The following is a 26,493-nucleotide window of genomic DNA, read 5'->3' as shown; positions in this document are numbered from 1 at the left end:
GATCTAAACTCTTCTGTTAGGTTCCTTGAATCTTCTCTTATAGATTTCTTCTCTAGCAAAGTCTTGGCATCTAATGAGTCAAATGATAGTGACAGCTGAATACGACCTGGCTTGTATACCCCACATTGTCAACGTCAACGACGCCCTTAACTTAACTTAGTTCTCAGCTCCATTAACTCAAAGCTGAATTGAGAATGCGGGCCGTCGGTACCCGCAAGAGAGCGTTGTGCAGGGCGCCGAAGGTGATAAGAGTCACTGATGCTACCTCGAGTACAGCTGCAATCAACTTATGTCAAGCCGAGAGTCACACAAAGGACACCGATTGCGGATGATTACAAATGTAAAATGCAAAACTTTGCCAAAAAGAGCTGACAAACGTCTTTTGATTGATGCAGCAAGTAGGAGGAATACTACTTTGTTCCCTGTCCCTGAAATCGCCATGTCCTAAACGCCCTTCCATGAATGCTCCCAGAGTTCCAAGCTCCGATATTGTCGCCCCCCGGCGATTGTTGTTATGCGAATCTTAATCTTTATAGTGGTTTGTCATCCGTCGTAAAAGCTCCCTCCCATCTATGTACTCATAGCCTTTGAACCTCGGCTGTATCCAACTCATGTGGTGCTAGACACCCTCGTTTCTTAACCTTGACGACGACCGTGTTTGCACCCGACTTTGCGGAGAAAGGACAAAGTTCCGGGCCTCACCTTGCTTCAGCATAGACAAAGCTGCAATCGCACCCGTCTCTGCCGGGCTATAGTCTGTTTTCCTAACTAGGCTGTAAGAGCCTTGATGACTGTAACACCACCCAAGGGCTCTTTCTGGGGGAGGATACCCAGCCACAAACGGCGCGGGAGCCTCTTCAAGACCCATCGAAGACCTTTGACTGCGTGTAACACGTCTACTCGTGTTATGAGAAACTTGCTTCAGCGGTCCTGGATTAGGCGCAGCCACTGGTGAAACAGGCTGTAGTTGCGCGTTAATGAAGTACTTTGGAGGAGTCTCGCAGTGCGGCGGCTCCATTGGTGCCAAGCGTTCAAAAGGCGGACTATTATGAGGAGTCGGTGGTTGTGGGTTCATTGGAGGTAATCGGAGCGAGTTGTCAATCTCTGCAGGCTTCTGACTTGATTGGCGCCTGCCAACTGAGGGTAGTTCGACTTCCTCGCCATCAATCCTCCTGCGCTTCCTAACGCGCCCTTTAACCGAATCAATGATCGAACTCTCTTTGATGAATCTCTCGGGCCTTAGAATGTGGCTAAAGGGTATTTCAGTTTCCTCATCCTTGGGGGGTTCAGCAGTTTCAGTACTGCGAAGCGTCCGGCCATGATTGGGATTCAATGTTGATGGAGGTTTCTTCGATCTTTCCAAAGTGCCTGGCGCAGATTTGCGAGACCGCTTAGATCTTTTCGGAATTGCGATCGGCTTGTTTTGCAGTACCTCCACTGGTTCAGGTTCAGCAGGAGCTGCAGGAGTCTCGATCGGTGCAGCCACAATGACCGGTGTGACTACCTCTCTGGGATCCAGAGGACAATGTCTGGTTATCTTGTGAAGGTCTCTTATTATCTTGGGAACCCAATAGGCCCCCGTAGCCTTTGTATCGCGGAGAGCAATGGGGTTGGCGGCGGTACAACGTTTAGCATCCATCTTTTCGCCTTCTTCACCTACGCCACCTGAGTCACGTTTCTTTTTGAGCTTGGGAGGATCGGGGGTTTGCCATAACTTGGGTACCTTTTCTTGCAAGTCGGATACCCAAGCGTCGCAATCCCATTCAACCCAGTAGTCGATGACATCGCCCCATGAACTCTCGGGAGGCTTGGTGTAGTTGACAAACACCACCTTTCCACCCTTTGCATGGACTGCCTTTGCAAACTCTCTGACCATCACTTTCAAGCCGTGAACTCGTAAGCTGGTACCGAGGATGAGCAGCAAATCTGGGCACAGAGCCAAGTCGTGGGTGACAATTGGGCTAATCAGGTGTGCATTGGGATGTTCTTCACCATAGAGCACAATGTCAGGCCTCAACTTGCCAACACCCAAAGGCCGTTTTCCACGTTCCTCACGAGCAACGGTAGCGCCGACGCAGTGGGGACACTCAGGTTGTTGGCCTGACATTGTTTCCAGCTGGCGTCCATCATCGTCCCAAGAGCATACACGGCCACAGAGAAAACACCGAAGGAGCTCCAGCGAGCCGTGAAGAAAAACGCACTCAACACCTGACTTTGGAAGGTCACGACGGAGGTTCTGCACTGTGGTCATTGCATCTTCCGGTGCGCCCGTATCCGATTCAGCTTGAGAAGCCATCATGATATCCGGTCTCGGTTGGCTTGGCTGTGATTGTTGGCTAGCCTCATTGTCTGATGGCGGCTGTGATCTGTCTGAATTGGCCTCGGTCATGGCGTTAACCTCATCGACCATTCTGTTCAGTTGGTTCAAATTGGCGGTTGACTTTCGAGAAAAGCGGCCGCGGCTGCCAGGTCCGTCGGTGAGACATGTCGAAAGCCCAACCTTTTCCTCAATCTGATCAATATTTTGGGTATAACAACGAACAAGCTTCCCGCGATCTCTTAGATGGCTGATAAATCGATGTGAACTCGTAGGCTCTACGTCTCTGACTTTTTGGCGTAGAGTGGTTGCAAATGTGTAAAACACGGATGTTCTCAGAGGGTCCGCCCATATTGATGCGTCAAACATGTCCTTCCCCTTCATGTTGGGTAGCGTATTCTTGCCCGTGCCAAGATTTGTTTGTGATAAGTTTGGTGGGAGTGAAGGCGGGGTGTCGTCTACTTCAGACGGTGATGTACTGCTGCGACTGCCTGGTCCATCTTCCTCCGACGCGTGAGATGAGAACGGCTCAAACAGAACTGGAGGAGGTGATGATAGAGGCGACGAACTGGGCGGAATTTCTGAATCGTGCAAGTGACTCCTTCGCGCTCTCCTGAAAACAGAGGGTGGTGTAATGCGGAAATCTTCAGGCGGAGGCGAGGATAGCGGAGAAGTTGGCGGCTGAGCCACAGCTATCGTTGAACGTGTTGTCCTAGGATTTATCGAGGGCACCGCATCTGGATCTTCTGGTTGCTCTTCGTCTTCATGGTCACCCTCGACCTGGATCGAGTCCGCGACCTTTTCTTCTACTGGGTCAGGGTCTTCGAGTTGAACTTCGATCTCGTCCTTTGTCTCGCCCAAGTCTTGTTCTGGTTTTAGGTATTCATCGCGCAGTATTTTCCTTCTCTTGGGTGCTGGTCGAGAATCGGAGTCGGATGGTTCATCGTTGGCGGTGTTTTCCTGTAGACGCGCCTGTTGTGCCGCGTCGAGCTGCGTACTGATTAACGAGTAGAGACCGTTCTCGGAACGAAAGTCCTAGGCCAATTAGCTACCACGCCGATAATTGCGTAGATCAAGCCTCTCCGCAGTGCATGGGAGCAAGCGCTGGAGTGCTAATCGAGAAAGCTCACAGGAATGCCGGAATTCGTGCTGATACCAGCCCCAGTGACGACTATGACCTTGCGCGCCTTTAGAAGCCCATTTGCAATATCCCTGAGCTCGTCCTGGGACTCGGGAGCGACGTGGGTAGTGGGCATTGTCGAAGAAAACGAAGAGGGAAAGTCGGCCGCGTCGCGGTATTGTAGCGGGCGGTTGTAAGCCGCGATCGCGTGAAGCCGACAGCTGTGTTGACGGGCTTACGATGCTGATGATTGTGTATGGCTTATTGTCATTGTGGTATGAATATGTGTCGTCTTGAAGCGTAACGAATGTCGGATGTAAGGTCGTTTGTGGTGTGAGGTTCAAGTTTACTTAACTTAGTAAGGTTGTGGCGGGCGAGAAGTGACCTGGACCTAGATTTGGAGTTGGAGTCAAAGACAGACTCTGGAACCGGGGTCGCGAAGCGGGAAGTCACCGTGCAGTGCAGCTGAGCAGATGATTCAACAGCTAGCCGATAGATACAAGCAAGGGTTAAAGTGATAGAGAGATGCTTTGGTGACAGCTCTATACAATATATCCAAGTTGTCGACGCTGATTTAATTGCTGTACTACAAGAGACCAACTCAACGACCGATAAACAATCACTGACTGCATGAACGCGACTCGAGTTTAAACGTCCAAAAATGCAAGTGCCCGCTCCTGTAATGTGACTGTGACGCGCTTCCAGTTCTTAGTGGCTAGGCTGAGCATCTACCTACCTAACTCTACAGTGCCCTGCAGGGCTATCGATAAGGGAAGAACTCGCCGAAAGGAAGGGACGGGAGGGACAGACCGCTAAATTACCCGCTGAGGATGTTTGCATACGCCCCACCAAGTGGACGGGACCTTACATTAATCGTCTCATCAAGACACATTCATAATTAAAGCGACAAATTTATACTGATATTATTCTATTGACAGTTCTAGGACAAATATACATGTAGAATGGAAAACACCAACAACTCTCTACTTAAATAGCCACCAGCACATCAAACAGCTTCTGGAAATCAGCTGGAACTCCCAGGCCTGTGATGGCGTCCCAACCCTTTGCTGCCGGCCAGCCAGCAGGGCTATGGCCTTTTTCGAAATCGCATGGCCTGCTTTCTCCCGCAGTAACGTCTGAAAGAGCTGCCTGTACCTTTTCTGAGTAAAGGACCTCGTTGATCCAGCCCAGCACATCCTTGCCCTTACGCACACGTGCATCGTTGATGAGAGCAATCATGGCTGCCATCACAGGTGTACTGGCGCTGGTACCTCGAAGCGCAACCTGCTGCCCCTTGAGTCGAGTAATGTAGCTAGTAGCCGGCATAGAAATATCGGGAACTCCTCGGTTGCTGGCATTGTAGTTTCCATCGAGGTGACCGTCGAGGGTCTTGACGTAGCTCTTAATAGAAGACTCCTGCCACTTCTCGCGGGGGAAGTACTGCGAGAAACCACCACCACTGAACTCGGCACCTTCGAAAGGCGCAGCTCCAGCTGCTACACCACCGACGCTTGTGACCCAAGGGCAAGTTGCGGGAAAGACGGCCATGGTGACATCCTTGTGGCTACCGTCGTTGGTGCGGCAAGTCGAGTTACTTGAACCCTTTGCACCTCCGTCTCCAGAGGCTGCCAAGATGGTTGTACCACGAGCTGTCAGAAGACCAAACATGGAGCAAACACGCTCAGCGTACTTGCGGGGAACCGAAACCTCGTTGTCACCATAGGAGACAGAGAGCACGTGGGGGACCTCATCGTCGGAGAGGTCAAGGAGGTAGTCGAGAAACTCGATGTAAGGTTCGTTGTCGTTGTACTCCTCAGATACTTGCTCGCCATCATCGTCCAACGTAGGACCACGGCCGTCGGCGAGATAGTATGTGATGTTGGTGGGATAGCCAAGGGCCATGGCGTACTGCACATCCAGAGCTGCCTCGTTCCCGGAATCGAAGAGGTCTTGCGAATTGTTGGCACCGTTGATCAACTGAACTGAGAAGTTGTAACGGGCTTCATAAAGCGGCTTCGCATAGATCCTCAGGAAATCCTGGGCATCTTCATAATTGGCGTACTCTTCGAGGAAGCCGGCGATACCAAAGCGGATGGGGGAGGTGCCATTGTAGGCAGGGTAAGTGATGTTGAACTGCTCACGAAGGCAGTCAGGCTTGATGGCTCGGCCGCAAGGGATGCTGGCACGCTTGTCCAGCTGCAGGCTCTTGAGCATGCTTGGTGTAAAGTCTGGGTCGGGAGTGGTAAGTTCCTTGACGGGGCGCATGAAGTTGGCGATAGGATGAATGAAGCTGATGGAGTCGACTAGCGATTCCGGCAGTGAGTAATCCCTTGTTCGAAGAACGGGCTCCTGGTCGGCGAACTGGTAGAAGCCAATCTTGGCGTCGAGGAGATCTTGAGCATCTTTAACGGTGGTCTTGACATGAATCCAATCCTTGTCAGGAGTGGCCTTTGCCGCTGCGCCTTTGCTCTTTAACCAAGTCAGTACCTTGTCGACATCCTTCTTGTCTGGGGTTCGGAGAGCGAGGGCTTCCTGCTGGCAGAGATGACGCTGGATATACTGCCCAGATGCAGCATCGCGTTTTCGTAGTCCGGTCTTGAGGTTATCGATGTCGGGCTGTCGCAAAGCTATAGAGAGTCGCAGAACATGACTGGGATCAACAGCCTGGTTGACCTTTTCCCAGCCATTGGGGAGGACATGGGTTTCTTCGACTTTGATGTTCTTGGCGGCACCAAGACTAGCTAGAGCCAAGGTTGTGAAGAGTATGGGAGATATCATGTTTGCTGCTATACACAGACCAGTGTGCAACAAGAAGATGGAATTATTGTAAAAAGAAGAGCAGCTTTGCTAGATGCAGAATAATAACTACCTCTCAGAGGTTTGTTTTTGTTTGAATGAGAAAAAGAAAAGGAGTTGATCGTGTCAAGTGCTTGTCAATACTTCCTTCTTGACAAACAGTGGTCTAGTCTAGATAATACCCAGGCAACTTGACAAACCCGATTCGAAGAGAAACAAATAGTGGTTATGGTCTTGTCAGAGATGCGGCTACGATGATGTTTATAATGAATCAATGTACAAATTGTTTCCACGGTTGACTCCACAACCAAAGGGGGATCATCTTTGACATGCCGTCATATTAACGGGGTCCAATGGCTAAAAATGGGCGAATCTGAAACTTGGTTCAATCTCGCGCAACCGAAGCGGGTTCAATAACAGTAGAGAAAAGCACTTTTTTCTCGTGTTGATGGTTGCACATCGCAATTAGAGCACCGAATACGGCCTCCAAGTCGCTGGGAAAAGTTATGGGACTCATCTAACCGAGCAACAACGAGCAAACAAACTTTGATATGAGTCGCGTAAATCACTCTCTCTATCCAGTCGGATGCCCGTGAAAGAGAGTTTGTTGAGTTTAGATAGTGCTTTGTCTAAATTGATGCTGTTGAAAACGGATCAAAGTCAATGCTTAACGCCATCCGGACCTGACTCCACTGCGAAGCCTCACTAAGAGATTAATCCGAGAGGGAGTACAGTATGGCACGTGACGTTGCACATGACCTCAGCCTACTTCCTCCTAAGCATGCTGGACCGATCAACTCCCCGTACAACGCCACAGTCTCTTGATGTAATGATTCGATTCTCCACCAGACTAACAAGTGACTTTTCTTGTCCTCACAAAATGATCCATGCTGTACGCACTTGACTTCGGGTTTTACAGTCTCGCAAACTCCGAGCATGAAAATCTCACTTTCAAGACACCTGCCAAACTCGAACATAAACTACTGCAGTCTCCCGTCTGGATCTCTGTCCAAAAGTACCTCTAGTTGTACATGCAGCAGTTAGACCCTTGAAATCCCTGACGAGAGACGAGGAGACTTTTCTCCTTCACAATACATAAGCGAAGACTCAAAGGCAACAAGACTCACAATAAACTCCGCTCTTGTTGCTCTTGTTCGCCCCTCACTAAACCACTAGCTCTCCGAGCACTCATCGTCTAGACCCTGTGATTTGCTCGCAACTTGTTACATACATACAACAGCTCAATGGTGCCGAGCGAGTCACCTCAAGACCCGTTTGTGCGCAGTCAAAATCTCCACCTCGTTGCAGCACAACCACTCCACAGCCGATGGTCCGAAGGCTGACCATGACGACGACCCGAAGAGCGCTATGTATAACAAGTCTTGAAAATCCTAATCCCGTGGGGTTCACAATTGGTCAAAGACTCTGCATGCCCATACCGCAACTTACAGTATTAGTTAGAAGCACATTCATTCGATATCATGCGTGGGATTCAACATGACCAGGCCCAATCAAGATACTACTCGGTTCATGGTGCTCAGTTCCTCGGCATTAGCTATTCACCGAGTTCAAGTTCGTCCTTCCCAAAACTCTTCATTACTCAGGCTGTGGATGTGATACAAGGATGCCTCCGCTGTCGACCCAGAGAAACGTGGGTGCTGTGCAGTTGCCAGCGGGGTTTTGCTTGGTTAACTCGTCTCAAGAATAAATATTCAATCCTTTAAAACTTGGATCCAGTCTCGTATTTTCGACTCATTTTTTCACGTCCCCTTCTCACTACCCAACTAGTTGTGCCTCTTGCGTGCTATTACATACGTTCAGTCGTCTTCATTGTTCAATACATCAACCTCATACTCAGACTATACGTGACCTCCAGCATGACAGGCTCAGAATATCTCAATGTCTTCAAGGGCCCTGAGTCGGTTCGAAACTACTTCGACCCTGAACAGTCACCACCTCTGCCTCTTGTGGAAATCCCTGATAGCCTGAATCCTTACCGTCAAGATGGCGTCCGCATCTATGCCAAGATGATGACTATGCATCCTGCCACCAACGTCAAGGTGATGCCAGGTTAGTCTACCAATCTACAATCGCCAATGGACATGAAGCTAAATTTTATCACGTAGCCATGAACTTGCTAGAGAATGGTGTTGAGCCTGGCAAGACAAAGACTATCGTTGAGAGCAGTTCTGGCTCCACCGTCATCTCTATGGCCATGGTTGCCCGTGCTTTCCACGGTATCGATGATGTCCACGCCTATCTCAGCAACAAGACAAGTGAGACCAAGTTGCGAATGATGCAATTCTTTGGCCTCAACGTGTAAGTAGCCCATTGATGAGTTTATACACAATGTTTGCTAACTGTTAAACAGAACTCTCTTTGGAGGACCTGCCCAGCCAACACCCATAGATGAGCGAGGTGGTATTCGATCCGCAGCTCGAAAGGATGCAGAGTCCGAGTCTGTGTGCAGTCCTAATCAGTACATCAACGACGACGTGAGTTTGTCTTTGTTATTATGTATACCCAGACGCTAATTATCCGCAGAATTGGAAGTCACACGTTCGATGGACTGGTCCTCAAATCTACCGTCAGCTGCCAGAGATCAACGTGATTGCGGCTTCTATGGGAACTTCTGGTAAGCCAGGACCTTTAATCTTATGTGGGATAGACTTACCAACATTACGTCAGGAACTATGACTGGTTTGGGTACCTATTTCAAGGAGGCTAAGCCCTCTGTTTACAGAATTGCGTACGTCCTCCAGCCACCTTATACCATCTATCACTTACTGACCTTGACAGTGTATGCACCAACGCGGGAGAGCGCGTTCCTGGACCTCGCGAGTACTCCTTGATGCGTGAAGTTGAGTTCCCATACCTGACTTCTCATGACGCACTCGAGGAAGTCGGTGCTCCAGACTCATATTCCCTTTCCCTGGACCTCACCCGACAAGGAATTGTTTGCGGCCCTTCTTCAGGATTCACTCTAAAGGGTCTGTTCCAGCGTCTTGAGAAGCTGAAGCAGGAAGGAAAGCTGTCAGACATTGCTGGGCCTGATGGCGAGATTCACTGCGTTTTCATGTGCTGTGATCTTCCCTTTCAGTACTTGAATGAGTACTTCTCAAACCTGGGCCCCGAGAAGTTCAGCCCTCTTCGTAACGAGGTATGTTAAGATGCAACACCAACAGGTACAGCAGTACTGACAGGATACAGCGCTTGAGAAACGTCGATCTCTACCGTTATGATGATGCTTGGGAGCTCAACTCCCTAAACGCCTTGTCCAACTACTTCACCATTCACCCCTTGGGCACCCACGACACAGTCCTGTCTTTAGCAGATCAGATTGGAAAGGCCCTCACTCCTTCAACCAACACTCAAATTCTCGACTTCCGACGCTCATCCGACTACGATGCTTTCCACCTTCCCAACTCAGTTAACATTCCTCTCGATGCGCTGCAAAACGGACCTGACAGCGGTAGCCCCTTCTCCAACCCTGCTGATGAGTGCGCCATGCTTGAGCAAGTCTGGCTTGAGCTTGAGAGCCTCTTCAGCGTCAAGGACAAGAACGGTAACCGAAATGCGAGCGCCGAGGCACTCATGTCTATGCTGCGAGGCAAAAAGGTCCTGACGCTTTGTTATGACGGTGACAGCTCTCGAGTCGCCAACAGTGTGCTTCGTGCAAAGGGTGTTGAAGCAGAATGCGTTCGTGGTGGCTACGGTGCTCTTGCCAAGTTGCAGATGCCCTGCAATGCCACATGCGAGGTTGTCTCAATCCCTGTTTCTGTGGAAGTTTAATTAAAGGGGATACATGTAACCCTACAGCACTGCCTTTCTTTGCGTTGGAATACTTGAACCGGCCGGATGTGCAGTGGGCGTCCGGGGCCAACCGACATTGTGCAAATGCCGGATTTCTATCACGTTTGGAGTTTTCCTTTTTCTTTTCTATTTTACATTGATACGACTTATGACCGAAACACCAAAGAGTAGAATGAGGTGGATGTCGACGACATCTCAAGATTGCAAAGGCCCAAACCAGAAGTGCAGTGGGTTTCTGGGATTTGGGGACAACGAAAAATAAAAAATATTTGGTACAGAACAAATGAGTTTCCAACCGTGAATTGTCGGAAATGCAACTATCGCAAAGTCGATGGAATCGCCCGGAAGCGTCAAATCCCATGCTACGATCTCGATGCAGTGAATCCAACGCCCGTTTCAAGCAGATATAATCACAATAAACTTGCCAAGATATTCTAGAATAAATCAAGAAGAATTCTAAAAGCAGATGACATCTCCACGGGAGGGCTCCGGACTTTACATTCCTCAGAAGTGATTTCCCGGTTGAGACCGAGGGTCGATATTTAAACTTCTAATTGTCGTGCTCTTAGTCTAGTTACTAACAACTGACATGGCAATTCTGGGAATAGCATGCTGAGGGAGGAATGCAAAGTGAAAACCTTCTCGGTCCCAAGAACCCTGAAACATGATATTCAGGGTTCTTGTTGCCCCTGCTGATCGACGTTGGCCGACGTTGCCGGTATCAAACTGAGGATCGCTGGACTGCATGTTACAAAACATACACGCAAGCATATCGTCATTTTGAATCATTTGATGAGAGCAACGAATAAAGCATATGACCTGTCAATAATAACAACATGTCCCCTCTCGGGTACCTCAGTCTAATCCTTCTTGACACTTGCAGTGCCTGGAATCAGAATCTGGACCGGGCGATAACAAAAGGCTATCAGCCCATGGAATGCGGAGCGTTGAGACTAATACTAATCAACTAACGGAATTCTGGGTTTCCGAACGTCCTCTACTCGACTAGCAAACGGTGTTGAGAAACCCGCCGAGTCTATAGTTGGCGGCCATGCTCATCTGACAAGATATTCAACTCTTGACGCCGCAGAAAACAGACTTGTCGATGATTAAGCTTACACAAGACCAGGGCTGAGAGACGCCCCTTGCGTAGACGACACCGAAAGGACAGTAATCAAGTCGTTAGTGTAGAGAAACAAGTTAACCTGAATAGATGCATGGCTGCGAGAAGTTGAGATGGTGGATCGGAGCTTGTGCAGGAACAGGAAACTCAAAGAGATACAGAGTTGACAGTTTTACCTGCAAGGAACGTTGAAGAATGTCTCGGGAAGAATTCTTGGCGGATCTTCGAGAAGGAAATCCGACAGGCGATCATTCCGAGACGTTGTGTACTTTCAACATAATCTGCGCCATGGACTATTCGTAATAATACTTTTGTTTAATCATCCATTCTTTCATTAGTATTGTACTTTACCTACTGCTGAGACCAAGTACCTGGTAACCCAAAGCGTCAGAAAGTCCATAGCCGCATTTGAACAAGCAAAGTCTCGAGGCGTCAAGCTTTGTACCCAACAACCATAGCGTTGGTATCATCTCTCGCCCTGTCTTTCTCTCTCTCTCTTTTCTTCACAATCACCTTGTTATTAATCTCGCATAGAACAAGCACGGTTCACTGTCAAACGAGGCTGTCACGTCATAAACTCAAGACGAGACGATGTAAAAATAAACCAAGACCCCTGATCGTCGGGCCTGAAACTCATCCCGTCTCGCCGCCAGGGTCTTACTCGCAGTCCAAGCGGCTAAAAAACGAGTGCCAACAGCTGACTGTCGATACCCGAAACAAAAGTGGCATTCACTTTCTGTATGTATATTGAATCATGCCAACACACCATTCGTTGCTCTAACCGAGTGGCACGTATAATATCATGTTTTAGACACCCTTTAGCAAACATTGTTCCTGTGGCGTTGTCGCTCAAAGCCGTATCACATCCCATCCCCCCATCCCACCTTTTTGTCTTTCGACGGGCGCCAAAGACAAGCATCTGGTTAGTCCAAAAGCTTACATCCTTCGGAAAACCCAACTATTGGGAAAAAAAGATGGGCTGTTTGGTTTATGGGGTAGCAGTCGGCGGGAGAGAGAGACCTGGATACATATAAACTGTGAGGCTTACCCCGTTCTCAAGTTCATACTCGATAGACGAGAGTGAAGCGAAGCGGGTTGATAGTGTGTCTCACCTTGATACATTCATTCCACTTTTAACATTTTATCCATTCATTTATTTACTTGGTATTTCTGTCCTTCTTTTCATCTCAAGACATATTCCTCTCCTTCATATTCAATTCCTAAAAAATGAAGTCCTTTCGAACCCATCGATCAAAGTCTCTCCCGAGCACCAAAACCACCAAGAAGTCACTTTTTTCCAAGATATCCCGTCGTCTCTCTCTCAGTACCAGAAGACGCACCGATTCTGTCCGTCTATACGATGATAGCGACGATGACACAATCCAAGTGATTCCTCAAGAGGTAAACATAATCTCGGGTTCCTTTTCACAACCCCTGACTCACAACGTGATACAGCTTCAACAACCACCCCCACAATCACGCTTCGCACGCCGAGCCTCCCGATTCTGGTCCGTGTCTTCAGCAAACCAATTCGAAGAAGACTGCTCTTCACCCCAGTCCCCAGCATATCCCTCGTACGGGGGCGCATACGTCCCACGCCATGCAGCAAGCGACTTCTCCAAGACAGCCACCAACCGCCTAACCATGATGCCAGAGGCCGACGAGACGACGCTCTGCTCATACAACTATCGCACCGACACAGCCACAAGAAGCTTCAGCATGACTGACAGCGAGCCCGATGTGGATCATCGTGAGCAGGCACTCAGAGACTTGACTGCGACACGCAGCAGCACCCTCTCAAGTCAAACGAGCAATGACTACACTTTCTTCTCAGTCGACGCGACGGCTAGTGTAGATGCTCGACACCGAAGGTCAGCAGCAGCATGGGCTGAGCTTGAACAGAGATCAGCGGCCGTCAACTACAGGATGAGTTGCACCGACCATCTCATTCCCCGGCAGGGCCGGACGCACAGCACTTATCTTGGCTTGCCTGGCAGCTCATATGACTCGTCAAGGCCGGCGAGCTCAGTAGCCGTGAGTATCCATGAGTATGTCAGGCCCGCGCAGACTGTTAGAGCTTGGTAGGGAGTGGCTGTTCGCATATAAGAACAGCCAAGTTTGAGATGTGAAATGACTGGGATTATCGGACAGGCGTTAAAGGCAGGCGTTTTATGCAATATTGGGGTGCAAATCTGGCTTGGGATTCAAGAACACGAGGCCTGGACTGCTTCAAACCACAACAAGCGTAATAGCGCTGATACATGATTTAAAACAAACCACATTCTTTGTTGAGCTGGCTGCAGATTCTGCCATATACCAATCGTTAAGCGTTACCATAACGCTCAATCCATGAAACATGTGATGAATGCGACAAGCTTGTTGAAGCGCCAATGCAATGGGATCGTGGTATTGCCGTCACATATATACTGAACCAACAGTCCCAAACGCCAATTTTCTTTGCGCACGCGATCGCTCGTGTCGCTGAATACATGGAATCTCGTGTCTTCATGCAAGAGAAACCCCCTTCCCGTTGCGCTCAAATCAGAAACCCCTACCCAATGCACCGTAGTAAAACAGAGCAGTCCGCAGACCAATGTGAACCACAGAGCATCCAAGCATAACCATGCTTAAACAATCGACTCCAAGTCATTGTCCATTCTTGTAGGGAACGAGTTGGGAGCAACATTCCAACAAGCTCGCTGATCAAGAGAACCATCACGCTGTGGATATATAATTCGCTGATTCCTTCACCAGCCCCTTTACCGGCTGAGATGACCCAAATTTGATGCACGTCCAGTATTAATACAGACAAAACATTAACGCCATTTCATGACCGCATAACTCCAGCAACTGGCCTTCTGGACGGTATCAGGATCTCCTCGTCGTCAGAGCTATCTCCCGTCTCGGCACTGGCCTGATCAAGCATTCTCTCAATGTCCTCGTCGCGCAGTGTCTTTCTTGTCTTCCCGTTCCCTATACCAATACCACTTGGCAACGAGAGTGTCCCTCGTAGTTGACTTCGTCCACCAATTGTACGCCTCCTGGGCATGGACCTATTTTGCGGAGCATAATGTTGTTGCTGTGGTGAATCCAAATCCATGGGTGAACCGGGAGGTGGAGGCATGGATGAGTTATCATAAGGAGATTTTCGGACCTGCTGAGTTTGGCGCTGTGATGGCAATGGTTTCCTTGGTCCGGATGGCAACGCGTGACGCGCCTGGGGTCTGTTCATACCACCAGCTGGTGCCGATGAGCTTGGAGGAGAGAAGGCATGCTTCAAGTTGGCCGAGTTTCCCGGGCTGCTCATAAATAACAATGTCTCAATAGCATCTTGTTCCCTAACGTTTTGATGCGGTGACATGAGAACAGTGTCGCCCGTGACACGAAACTTGGGTCCATGTTGAAAGGTAGCTTGTTGTCCAGGTGTATGAGGAGAGTCGGAGTTTGAATGTGATAGCATGCCCGGGGTTCGATGGGGATGAGAGTTACGTCGCGGGTTCACCTGTGGTGCTGACAAGGCACCAGGTCGGATAGGTGCTGGCGGCGCGAGTGATGGCTTGTGCCAGATGTGTTCTGGCGGTGTATGTGACTTTCGTCGCTCAGTAGTTGACGATTGTGGTAGAGGAGCTGAGGATGAAGGTGGCTTGCTCATGGGTATTCGAGGGCTCGCCGATGAGCCTTGCCGGCGATGTATGGTGGATGTACTCGAGACTGGAGAAGCAGCTTGCGATGCCATATTCTCTACCTCTTCGAGTGAGTTTGACTGCCAACCGTTATTGACCTTGACCATGGCGTAGGAGAGACGCGTCCGTAGTTCGTTGGATAACTGGAGAGCGTGTTAGTGGTGTTCCCGCAGGCAGACCGGTCATTGACTAGTGCAGAGACGCGGTCCTTGGAGGCGATGCTTGACATACCTCTCCAATATGGCCACCTGCTGATGTCCTGCTTACAGCACTTGGTGTTCTTGCATGACCCTTGACGGGGCTCTGGCTTTCTGTCCGGCTTTTAACCTCACCGTCGGCCATGCGTTTCCGTGTACTCGAATTAATTGTACCGATTCTATCCTGTGCAGCAGCAATCTCGGAGAGTTGGAACAACTGACTGTCCTGGCTAGAGGGACCAGGTGCACAGTTACTAGCGTCGCTCGCTGGAGGGGTGAATGCGAGATCTGTCGGGATAGTTATGGTGGTGTCCTGGGAGGCAGTGTTGGAGAAAGGATGGCTCTGTGTAGAGCCATCGTCGCGGTCGGTAGAAGGCTTGCGCTGCATTTTGGCGATGGCAGCAGCAACTACGGCATGTGCTGTTGTGGTTCTGGCTGTTGAATTAACATGAGCAGCAGCAGCACCGTCAACAGGCGCAGCAGTAGTAGAGGTAGTTGGCGTTATCGACGCAATCGGGTGGGAGGCTCGCGAGAGCGCGTCGTAGTCTGCTGGGGTTGGCAGTGGTGCTGGTACCGCGGTATCCCCACCTTGTCGCGCTGTCTCAGTCTGGGCAGTAGCGTCTGCTAATCGAGAGTCGACCGTCTTGAACGGTGGAGGAGGCGCAATACGGTTATTGTTTATGGCAATTTCATGCAACGGTTGATTTGGACTCATGACGGTCAAGAAGAGCCTCCAAACAAGGAGTTGTGAGAGTTGTTAGGGTGAAGTTCGTCCGAGTCGAGTCGCCCAAGGTGGACCACAATTGGAGGGATTCCAGAACGTATTAAGCCTCCGCCGTACAAGTGAACCCTTACTTTTAGGCGCTGTAGACCGACAACTGCCCGGAGTGGAGGGAAGGGTCTAGGGTCAAGACGAAACCACGCGGCGGGAAATCCGGGCTATCAAGGGAGCTAGAGAGGAAAAGAGAAAGAGGGAAATAATCAGGGTTTGGCAAGGGTGATTAATATATTTATATTGGTTGTTTTGTTGTTTAATTTGTTGTTATTCTTCATTATGAGAACAGAGGATGCAAGACGGATAGATTAATGATGGGCGATCCACGTCTGGGGGGCGGTTTAATTTCATCAAGTTAGTACCTAGCCACTATGGATACGAATGGTAGCCAAGTGCACGAATACTCAAGCGTTAATATTTAATTGAAGCTGCAGTTATCCGGTCTGGTTTGTGGGAGAGAAAAAATAGTAATAGATTCCACGCGATCTAATACGCGACTGACTTTGATTTGGTCTCCTTGTCAAATGTGTGCTTGTTCTGTGCTCACAAGGTTGCCCGAGCCGAAATCTGCTAGAGATACGCTAAATCTTTAGTGGCTGCAGGGTCATTTGCAGAACGTTGACCTGCTGTAGGTTTAATTGAGGTGCTGTACAGACGGCATGGCATGCTCTTGTGATACCATCTACTAATGAAATGCAAGCCGTCTGTCTATATTGCATGAACACTTCCAACGCCACCTTGGAAATGACAGTAATACAGTAATCATGTGCGTGTGAGCAACCCATCACACTCATTCGGTTGAGGTGCAGATACACCCTGGTCATAGCCCGAGATGCCAATAAAACACTCACTCTCTTCCGGTCATGCAGCTCGAAAATATTAAAAGCCGCGTGGCGCTGCAAGGTTTTGTGAGGACTTTTGCGACATATGGACAGATAAATGGACGAATCTGGAACAACACGCGCAGGCATCAACAAAAGACACGGTATCGTTATTTGACTGCCTAGAACGAAATACAATCAACAGCAAATCGCTATCATAGGTAAATCATCTCTCACCAAAACATTAATCAACAAGTGCGACAGAACCCGTCTCCACCCCTGTAACCCCAAATTCATTTTCCCCCTCCTTCCGTGGATCTCATGGATGACAACCAGACCATGACACGCTTGGGCCAGAAAAGCGTTTATGACGCGAGATCACGTGGTCGTCTGATCGAGTAAACAGTGGAGATTGATAAGACAAGAGTTACCCAATTCGATCAAACTGAGATTGAGACGGTTGCATTCTGTATCGTCTGCACTTTTATCTTGGCCAATAACCTTCGATTCATGATGCTCATAATATGCGTCTATGTCGCTTAAACAAATAGGCGTCAGCTTCATCGCGATTGCCAACATCATCTTCACACTCTAGAATCAACTATGTGTATAGCTCACCCACAAGCTGGTTCATCACCACCAGCATGTCCATAGACACCCCCGTCCAAAATCACTCCCTCGTTATTATCAAGATCATGCTGAACACGCTGCCATCCCTTCTTTCTCCGTGATTCCCTTCCCTCTACTTCAGCACCCTTGCCCTTGGCATCAAAGACAGGCTTGATCAAGGATCCAAGCAGAGGATTACCGCTAAAGGCTCCACCGGTTCTTCCACGACCCTTATTCCCCGACGTATCCCCAAGAGTGCCATCATTGACAGCGTTATCAATCACCTCATCTTCAGACTCAGGTGTGACGGGTCGCTCCACTGCTGCCATCCTGCGAACAACTTTACCTCCCACCACATCGATGCTCACAACTTGCTTCCGCTTCTCGTAGTCTGGTCGTGCACTCCACTCCATCTCACGAAGGACCTTCTGTTGTCGCTTCAATTCTCGTGCTCTCTCCTCAGGAGTTGCCCACATGCTACCCGTTCCTGTAAGCGCCCCACCGACGTCAAAATCGGCCGCCTCGTCACGGACAGTGGTTCGCTTGGCATTTTGAGCTTGAAAGTTGAGAAGCTTGTCACGATGGGCGCGAGCCTTGGCTTCAGCGTCACTGAGTGAGGGACCATCATTTCCACGTGGTTGAGTAAACGGTGCCGGCGTCTTGGCTACATCAGCACGACGATTGGCATCACGGTTCGCAGCCTGTCGTTCACGTCCTCGTTCGTCTTTAAGTTCCCGTACCATCGCTTGAACTTCATCTGATGTGAGAAGAGGAGTGCCACAATAGGAGCAGGGTCCCAAACCCTCCTTCATGCATATAACCTTGCCACAAGAGAGACAATTGGGTGCTGCGCCCTGAAGAGGATGCCTCGTAGCGACACAGTTGCATTTTCTAGCCTTGGAGTTATCCAGTGTAGGATTTGTCGAAATTTCAAGCGCTCGAATAGCTGCGTCAAGGTCAGATATAGCAGTTGATGCTCCAGCCATAGGCAAGCCTCCGGCTATGGATATCTTGGTCGTTGTAGCTGGCTTTGGTGTGGAACTGCGCGAGGTAGGATTCGACTTGGCCTTGGCCTTGGATGGCCCATCTCCAATTAGGTAACCAGCTGAGGCATGCTGTTTAGGAGGAGGCTTTGCGACAGGCTTAGGGTCGGGTTTAGGGGTGGTCGATCGTGAGGCATTGTTACTGCTCGGTGCGCTCGGCCGTTGAGGAATGTAGTCAAGGCTCAGGTCCTTTTTGCTGTATGTTGTACCCGCGGGTGCCGCATATTCGCCAACTTGCCTCGCTTGAGGTGTGTGGATATTTGCCTTCTTCTTTTTTGGTTGTCGTTTTGCCTTGGGTACGGCGTCAACATTTTGCGATTCGGGTTCAGGCGGTGCGGTGACGTTGGAGTACGAAGAGCTGCCAGGTGCTGAAGTTTGTCTCCGAGAGTTGAATGATGATATAAACTCAATCGCTTGGGGTGAGTCTCCTAGTAGATTTCCAAAATGATCTGCCGCTTCTGCTGTGGAGAGAGTAGAGGCGTAATCGAGGACCTGCTTGAGCTCTTCATCAGGAAGCGGTAACAGCTGCGAGAGCTGTGCAATAGACATGGCGTGTGACTTTGGGAGGAATCCGGGTGGGATGTATGTTTCAGAGTATTTCTTGAGCTTAGATCTTCCTTCTCCGAGTATTCAAGGTTGGAAAAAGTCGAAAGTGAGTGTTGACGTCGTTGAAGGAGAGAGCTTGGAGCTCCCCCACTAGACCGACCATCTTAGCCCCTCCAAAATGAAGACATGCTGTTTGCTGACTCACTCGCCGGAATTCGACCTGCACCCCATATTCCGTCTTGTAGTGATCACCAATAATGCTTGAAAAAAGACTTGGCGTTTCATCGGTAGACTATTCAGAACGGTTGTTTGAAGATATAAAAGATCTGCTAATTCAAGGACCCACTGTTGAGTACCTGCTGGATGGAATAGACGCCGCCGGTATATTGATTTGGAGGTGTAAGACACAACGAGAATCGACTGGTATGGTCCTCGGTTCATATTTCCGCACCCCGTACACGTGCATCAGCCATTGCATAGTGACTTGAAATCTTTCCGAAATATGCCGTACTTATGATGGTGCTGTTTGGGCTGTCATGGTTCCTTGTGATGCTTACAGGGTTAGTAGCTGCCGGGTGAATGGATAAGTGAATGAATTATTTTGAAGCGAGCCAACCAGAAAAGCAACAGAAAGAACTTGGCGATGCTATGCCTCTTATTCCCCACCAGATCGTGGAATGGGATCAGAAGAAACCCACTAGAATAGCTTTGGTAAGATGGTGAATAGTGCTTGTAGCGATGTTGGTCAACTGTGGTTGTTGTGCAGCACCTGATCAACCATTTTTGCTCAAGAAACGACCTTGGGACGGTGGTTATAAGTGAGTTGGTCGATACACAATCTTCCTCAAGGATTTCTTTCTTTTTCTCGTAAGTTATATAATTATCAATATATATTGGATATTCTTTTCTTTTACTCTGCCATCATGATGGACTAAATCTTCATTCCATCATCAGTTGCTGGCCCGTTGCTCCGTGCTTCCAAAATACCGAGTCTGCTCCGTGCTGGCCAGTCAGCTCGATGCGCTAAACCCGATAGAGTATAATCAGCGTTGACCTGCCTTGCGTTGAATGGAGCTTCCCCATCCCACCTTTTGCCTTGTCCTGCTTGTCCTCCTCCTTCCGGCTGTTCCTCCCCGTATTTAAAGTGCTCATCGCCAACTTCTTCTTCTTTCCACCCCCATCCCGTCCTTTTTTCACCCTTTTTACCAATTGATCCTTTTATCAATCGCAAAAATGTTCGCCGCTTCTCGCATCCAGCGCCGTGCTTTCTCCGCCACCGCCCGGGACGTAAGTTAATACCCCTCATGCATTGCGCATTGCTTTTATGCGGCTTGGTTTTTTTCCTCTTCACCGACCGAGACCGGCCCGGTTTGTTGAGAAGCCATCATGAAGTCGTTCTTGGACTTTACAATTGCCAACACAGCTTCAATCCTGCTCGACCATGTACTGACTGCAATGTATAGCTTTCCAAGGTCACCGTTCTCGGTGCTGCTGGTGGTATCGGCCAGCCTCTCTCTCTCCTCCTCAAGATGAACCCCCGCGTCACTGATCTCGCCCTCTACGATATCCGTGGCGGACCCGGTACGTAACAACAAACGCTCCTCCTTCTTCGAAAAGGCCATTGTGAATTGCGAGTGTCTGGCCTGCGATTGACCGAGGCATCGCAGCCTCGGCCAAAGCTACCACGAAACCCAATTCAACCATGATGCCACATCAACCAGTTCTGGACGGTCCCACTAACATATCATGATTAGGTGTTGCTGCTGACATCTCCCACGTCAACACCAAGTCCAGCGTCAAGGGCTACGAGCCTAACGCTGCTGGTCTCAAGGAGGCTCTCTCCGGCGCTGAGGTTGTCCTCATCCCCGCTGGTGTCCCCCGCAAGCCCGGTATGACCCGTGACGATCTTTTCAACACCAACGCCTCTATCGTCCGCGACCTCGCCAAGGCCGCCGCTGAGGCTGCCCCCAAGGCCAAGCTCCTGATCATCTCCAACCCGGTCAACTCTACCGTCCCTATCGTCAAGGAGGTTTACAAGGCTGCCGGTGTCTACAACCCCAAGACCCTCTTCGGTGTCACCACCCTCGACGTTGTCCGTGCCTCCCGATTCGTTTCCGAGATCAAGGGCACCGACCCCAAGGACGAGAACATCACCGTCGTTGGTGGCCACTCCGGTGTCACCATCGTCCCTCTCTTCTCTCAGTCCAACCACCCCGACCTCTCCTCCAACGCTGAGCTCGTCAAGCGTGTCCAGTTCGGTGGCGACGAGGTTGTCAAGGCCAAGGACGGTGCTGGCTCTGCCACTCTCTCCATGGCCATGGCTGGTGCCCGCATGGCTGACTCCGTCCTCCGCGCCGTCCAGGGCGAGAAGGGTGTCAAGGAGCCCGCTTTCGTCGAGTCTCCTCTCTACAAGGACCAGGGTATTGAGTTCTTCAGCTCTCAGGTCGAGCTCGGCCCCGAGGGTGTTGAGAAGATCCACCCTCTCGGCAAGCTCGACGCCAACGAGGAGAAGCTCGTTGACGCCGCTCTCGTCGACCTCAAGAAGAACATTGAGAAGGGTGTTGCTTTCGTTGCCTCCAACCCTCCCAAATAAATTACCTGAGCTCTCTTCGAGTTGATGGGGACGTCGTAGCTTAAAACACTATGCGTCCTGGTGAAAAGGGGAAAATTTAAAATGGAAGCTCTGTCATGGCACAGATGTCTTCTGAGGATTGGGTAAGAAGACTGAGGCGTATAAGCGATTGATATACCTATGTTTTCCTCCCACTGTTCTACCACCATAGACTTGGAAACGAGTCTTGTCTGTACCATAGCCATAATGAAAAAAATACCCAACATAAATTGCGCTTCTCGATGTGACCAAGCTTGATAGTAATATGTAACCGCAACAACGAGGTATAGTAATATGTAACCGCAACAACGAGGTATAGTAATACCCTTCGAAGAGACCCGACTGTTGGATAAGTACTACTGCAGCCAGTAATCAATACTCTATCACAAAGTGAGAAGGTCAAGAACCTGCTCTAGATGATAGGCAAATTGGACCAATATCAGAAGCCCCTGGATAACATTGACATACCGGCAATCAGTTGCAACGCCGCATTCACATCAAGTCTAACCTTGAGCATTGGGATGAGAACGATTGGCTATTATGTATATGATCAAGTCTAACTCCCCCAGCATAATGTACATCTACTAAATCTCCATCAGACTCTGACTTCTGTCTGCTCACCTCTCATCTCCAATAACTCCTCTCTTCCAAGTCTAATAAATGCTTAATCTAAAGCCCTTCATCTGCTCTAACCCCAAAAGAGGACCAACTTCTCGTACACAAATTTAGGATATTCCTGTTAGACCTTATTTTTAGGTCCTGCCAGCTCTCCACTCCTCGATCTTTCTTCGTCGCTCCTCAACCTTGCGCTCAAACTCGGCCACCTTCTCAAGTCTCTTCTTCTCCTCTTCCTCTTCCTTCTTCTTCTGCACAACGGCGCGACGGACGGCCTCACGCTCAAGCTGCTCAGGTCGTCGCTCGGCGATGTCGCGGGGTCGGTAATCGCTGAAGAACTTCTTGAGACTGACCTCGATGATCCAGCATGCTGCGTAGTCGATGACCATGACGGCGGTCATGTTGGTCTTGAACTCCTCAGAGAAGGGGACAAGCTTCATGCCCTCGTTGATGTCGGGGAAGAGCTCGAGAGCACAAGCGAAAGCGAGACCAGAAACACCGACGATACCGTAGAACATACCCTTGTTCTCAGAGAGAGACTCACGGAAGGGACGGCCCTGGTAGTTGATGGCAAAGGTGGAGATTTGCTGGATAAGCTGGAGGAGGTAGACAGCGGAGTTGAGGAGAGAGGGAGAGAATTCGGCCTCAAGATCAACATCATCGGAGCGACTGCAGAGTGTTAGCTTTTGGTTCCAGCATTGTGAGCGAAGTAGTAACTTACGGAGCAAGTCTATCGCAAAGGCGGGCGATGTAGATTAGAGTAGCAATGTGAACAGCAAACTGTCCCAAAATGGAACCGATGATGTAAACGTTGAAGATGTTGGGCTGAGGACGCTCCTTGCTAAGACCTTCGACGACACGAGCACGAGAGATGCTGAGGAAGCAAACGGACATGAGCATACCACTAATGGTATACTGCGTGTCGCCAAACTTGATACCCTCAAGGTACAGGACTGACAAAGAGTAGGCGGTGATAAGACAGTTGAGGGCAAGAATCTTGTACATCTGGATGGTGGCGACGAGAGTGCAACGACCTTGGCGGATGATGTTGGGCACCGCAACGACGTTTCGCAGCTTGGAGGTGAAGGGAGCAGCGACGGAGGCATCACCAAGCTTCAGAGTAGGTGGCTCGTCATCTCCCAGCTCGGCCTCCATCATACCAGAAGCAAGCTTGTCGGCAAATCCAGCGGCCTTCTTCTGAGCCTCAGCCTGACGGTTGTTGGGGCCTGCATCCATAAGAGCCTGAGCACCGGGAGAAGTGATGGTTTCGAAGCTGTCGTGACCTTGAGACTTGGCGTATTCCTCGGGAGTCATACCCTTCTTCGCAGCCTCACGCTCAATAGCCTTTTGGAACTGAGGGTTCTGGGGTCCAGGGGGGTACAGGTGGGCAATCATGGCAGGAACAGGGGGAGCGGGCTGGTTGAAACGCTTCATGAGGTCAACTTGCTTCTGATACATCTCCTTCATCTTGGTGTTGCGGGAGTGCTCGGCGATACGGGTGAGATCCTCGGGAGTTCCGTTCAACAGGGCGATACCGATGTGGGCTTGCTTCAGAGCACCAACATCGTTGGTACCGTCACCAGCCATCAGAGTGTAGTAACCCATATCCTTAAGACCAAGAAGAATATCTTCCTTTTGCTTGGGGGAAACACGAGCGTAAACCCAGGTGTAGCGGAGAATATCGTTCCAAGCAACCTGTCCCTTGAACTTGGCAAGAGCATAACCAGTGACACAGATATCCTTGGAACGAATGATCTCGGGATCGATGTGCTTGGTAGGATCAACCTTGATGCTGACCTTGTCATCGACACTTCGCCAGATAAGCTGGTCACCGTTCGAGTTATCTTCAGGGGCATCGAGGATGAGGACCTCACGGTCAACGATCTCGACTTCACGGGCGACATGGACGGCGGTAAGAGGGTTATCTCCAGTAATCATGACAACACGGTGGCTGCTCTCGTTCAACATTTGAACAGCCTCCTTGGCATCATCCTTGAGAGGGCAGTGCAAGACGAGGAAACCAGCGAAAGTCAATTCAGACTCGACCTTCTCACGCTTGAGATCGTTGATCTTGCCAGAGCCAAGCTCGGTGTCGACGGTGAGTTGCTTGTAAGCGAGGGCCAAAACACGAGAACCCTTGCGAGTAAAGTACTTGTAGGTCTCTTCGTAGTCCTCGGGAACAACCTTGAGCATCTTTTGAATGGTCTCGGGCGCGCCCTTGACACCAGCGAAGGTACCCTTGATCTTGCGTCCAGTCTTGATATCGTTTCCGTGAACCATGGCGACAGAGCTCTGACGCTTGAGAGCAGAAGAGAACTGGAATCGGCGCTTGATCTGAACGGTACCGTGGGTGGTACCAGCCTTGTTGGTGCTCATGAGAGTATCGTTACGGCCAAGAGTCCATCCGAGAGAGGTAAGAGTAGCCTTTTCCATAGGGTCACCGACAATGTCTCCCTCATCAAGCTTGACAAGGGCATGCGCGGTGGCGAGAACCAACTTGGTTTCCAGAGAAGCATCAGTGACAGCAGTCATGGTGGAGTGGGCGCCATCTGCCTCCTTGGTGTCCTTGATTTCGTCTTCGTGTCCGAGAGCCAATCCTGCGATACCCTCAACGACGAGATCCTCACCAGTCAGAGTACCGGTCTTGTCGAAACAAGCCACATCAACACGGCCAGCGTAGGGAATTCGGAAGGGCTCGGTACAGAAGATAGCCAGCTTGGCCAAAGCAGCCAAACTAGTGTTGACGGCGAGACTCAGTTCCATAGGCAGCTCAGGAGGGACAACACTGGTAACAATCAAGACACAGTCAAGCATAAGCTTGGAACGCTTGCGGTCCTTGCGAACACCCTCGTCCCAAACATACCAAGCGGCAGCAATGGCGAAGACCAAGAGGAAAAGAATGAAGAACAGAGCCTCAGCGTTGTTGGCAGAAACTCGCTCAGTAGAGTAGATCATGGTTCGGACAAGGTTACCCTGAGAGGTCTCGAAACCGGTCTTCATTACAATGGCCATAGCACCGTGATCGGGAGGAGTAGGAACACCGGAGGCAAGCTTGGGCTTCTCTTGGTCAGGGTTTCCGTGGGTGATCTGGAGGACCTTGGTACCACCCCAGAGGAAGGCGTTCTTGTCGAGTCCCTCAGAATCCAGGGGAACGTCGGCAGGACGAAGTTGAATCGAATCCTTAAGGAGAGGAGTACTCTCGCCGGAAAGCATAGCCTCGTTGACAATAGCGGTACCCTCAACCAGAAGCATATCACAAGCGACACCGCTGTCCTCCTTGGTTCGGTTGACGGAAACGAGATCGCCAGGAATGAGCTGGTCACTCTGAACCTCAGTCCACTTGCCCAGACGGAAAACCCACATATCGTAAGGCTTGATGCTCATGCCTCGGAACTCATTGAGAGTGCGCTGACGCTGCCAGACGACGGTGCTCTCGAAGACGACGAGCATAAAGAGGGTGAAGAGCGAATAGTACCAGTACTCATCGAGCATCCAAAGCCCAACACAGAAGATCTGGAAGACGAAGAATGGTGCAACGGCGTGCTCCTTGAACAATTCGGTAAAGGTGGGAACGGGGATATCGAAGGTGTTGGTGCCATAGTGCTGCTCAACGCGCGACAACTCGGTCTGGGTCTGGTGGCCCTTTGACGTTTGGAAGTGACCGATGGAAGGCTTGGGCTCGGTATCAATATCGTACTTGAGAGTGTGGAATGTCTTGGTATCGGTATCGTAGAGGAAGCGTCGCTTCTGGAAAAGGAACGAGGTGTTGAGCTTGCCACCAGCCTATCATAACCAAGTTAGTAACTGTTTGAGGTGTTTCTCAAGACTAGAATCTCCCCACCTTATCGCGGATAAGCTTGCAAATCTCGGCAGTACCAGCGTTTGCGATAGGGATGACCTTGATCAAAAGGGCATCCTCGACATCCTTTGCCTTTGAAGCGGTGAATTTGCCCTCAAGGTCAACGCTCCAGTGTGTGCTGAGCCAAGTGAGGGACTGGAAAGTGATGATAGTGCCGACCCAGACAACTGTCCATTCCTCGGCGCCAATGTACTTTCCGTAGAGCTCGGGGCTCAAGTAAAAGGCGAAGAAGACGGGCCAAACAATGGTAAAGGGCCAAATGTAGGCATGGAGGTAGAAAGACAGCGGGCGCAGCAGCTCGGCGCTCTTAATTTGAGGGTTGTCGACGAGGGGCGCCATGATAGGCGATTGGGGGTTGAGACGGTTTGTCTCTATATGGGGGGGTATTTTTGTTGATTGTCGACTTATATCATTGGGTGAGGATATATACCTCTTGTCGAATTGTTGTCGCCAAAGTGGCCGTATTTCCCAATTTCTTGGTTGCAACTTGCAAGTCGCGATCTGTACTTTTCGTCAAGGCAATCGCTGGTTTACCTACGCCGCCACGCTATGCTTAGTAGGGGGG

General features: G+C 50.1%; 8 protein-coding genes across 8 annotated transcripts, besides 1 other annotated feature; 3 read left to right on the top strand and 5 right to left on the bottom strand.

The window, feature by feature from the left end:
* Positions 1-619: 619 nt before the first annotated feature.
* FPSE_01939 (uncharacterized protein) lies at positions 620-3,573 on the bottom strand (the record flags this gene model as incomplete). Its single annotated transcript, XM_009255058.1, has 2 exons — positions 620-3,352; positions 3,448-3,573. The coding sequence occupies 2 exons, from the start codon at positions 3,571-3,573 to the stop codon at positions 620-622; spliced, it is 2,859 nt and encodes a 952-aa protein (XP_009253333.1).
* An 851-nt stretch (positions 3,574-4,424) lies between these two features.
* FPSE_01940 (uncharacterized protein) lies at positions 4,425-6,215 on the bottom strand (the record flags this gene model as incomplete). The annotated part of the gene is made up of 1 exon (XM_009255059.1): positions 4,425-6,215. The coding sequence occupies one exon, from the start codon at positions 6,213-6,215 to the stop codon at positions 4,425-4,427; it is 1,791 nt and encodes a 596-aa protein (XP_009253334.1).
* Positions 6,216-8,110: 1,895 nt separating this feature from the next.
* On the top strand, positions 8,111-10,025 carry FPSE_01941 (uncharacterized protein; the record flags this gene model as incomplete). The annotated part of the gene is made up of 7 exons (XM_009255060.1): positions 8,111-8,303; positions 8,360-8,552; positions 8,605-8,728; positions 8,778-8,868; positions 8,922-8,982; positions 9,033-9,393; positions 9,444-10,025. The coding sequence occupies 7 exons, from the start codon at positions 8,111-8,113 to the stop codon at positions 10,023-10,025; spliced, it is 1,605 nt and encodes a 534-aa protein (XP_009253335.1).
* A 2,371-nt stretch (positions 10,026-12,396) lies between these two features.
* FPSE_01942 (uncharacterized protein) lies at positions 12,397-13,434 on the top strand (the record flags this gene model as incomplete). Its single annotated transcript, XM_009255061.1, has 3 exons — positions 12,397-12,570; positions 12,625-13,203; positions 13,282-13,434. The coding sequence occupies 3 exons, from the start codon at positions 12,397-12,399 to the stop codon at positions 13,432-13,434; spliced, it is 906 nt and encodes a 301-aa protein (XP_009253336.1).
* Positions 13,435-13,996: 562 nt separating this feature from the next.
* FPSE_01943 (uncharacterized protein) lies at positions 13,997-15,764 on the bottom strand (the record flags this gene model as incomplete). Its single annotated transcript, XM_009255062.1, has 2 exons — positions 13,997-14,995; positions 15,084-15,764. 2 exons carry the CDS (start codon positions 15,762-15,764, stop codon positions 13,997-13,999), a joined length of 1,680 nt encoding a protein of 559 aa, XP_009253337.1.
* Positions 15,765-17,259: 1,495 nt separating this feature from the next.
* On the bottom strand, positions 17,260-18,846 carry FPSE_01944 (uncharacterized protein; the record flags this gene model as incomplete). Its single annotated transcript, XM_009255063.1, has 1 exon — positions 17,260-18,846. One exon carries the CDS (start codon positions 18,844-18,846, stop codon positions 17,260-17,262), a length of 1,587 nt encoding a protein of 528 aa, XP_009253338.1.
* Positions 18,847-20,076: 1,230 nt separating this feature from the next.
* On the top strand, positions 20,077-21,436 carry FPSE_01945 (uncharacterized protein; the record flags this gene model as incomplete). Its single annotated transcript, XM_009255064.1, has 3 exons — positions 20,077-20,130; positions 20,307-20,424; positions 20,598-21,436. 3 exons carry the CDS (start codon positions 20,077-20,079, stop codon positions 21,434-21,436), a joined length of 1,011 nt encoding a protein of 336 aa, XP_009253339.1.
* Positions 21,437-22,206: 770 nt separating this feature from the next.
* FPSE_01946 (uncharacterized protein) lies at positions 22,207-26,267 on the bottom strand (the record flags this gene model as incomplete). Its single annotated transcript, XM_009255065.1, has 3 exons — positions 22,207-22,738; positions 22,791-25,852; positions 25,911-26,267. 3 exons carry the CDS (start codon positions 26,265-26,267, stop codon positions 22,207-22,209), a joined length of 3,951 nt encoding a protein of 1,316 aa, XP_009253340.1.
* Positions 22,290-22,322: a repeat region.
* Positions 26,268-26,493: the final 226 nt, after the last annotated feature.

This window comes from Fusarium pseudograminearum, chromosome 1 (genome assembly GCF_000303195.2).
Source record: "Fusarium pseudograminearum CS3096 chromosome 1, whole genome shotgun sequence".
NCBI lineage: Eukaryota > Fungi > Ascomycota > Sordariomycetes > Hypocreales > Nectriaceae > Fusarium > Fusarium pseudograminearum.
The sequence above is the reverse complement of the archived record's forward strand: the minus strand, read 5'-3'. Positions and strand labels throughout refer to the sequence as shown.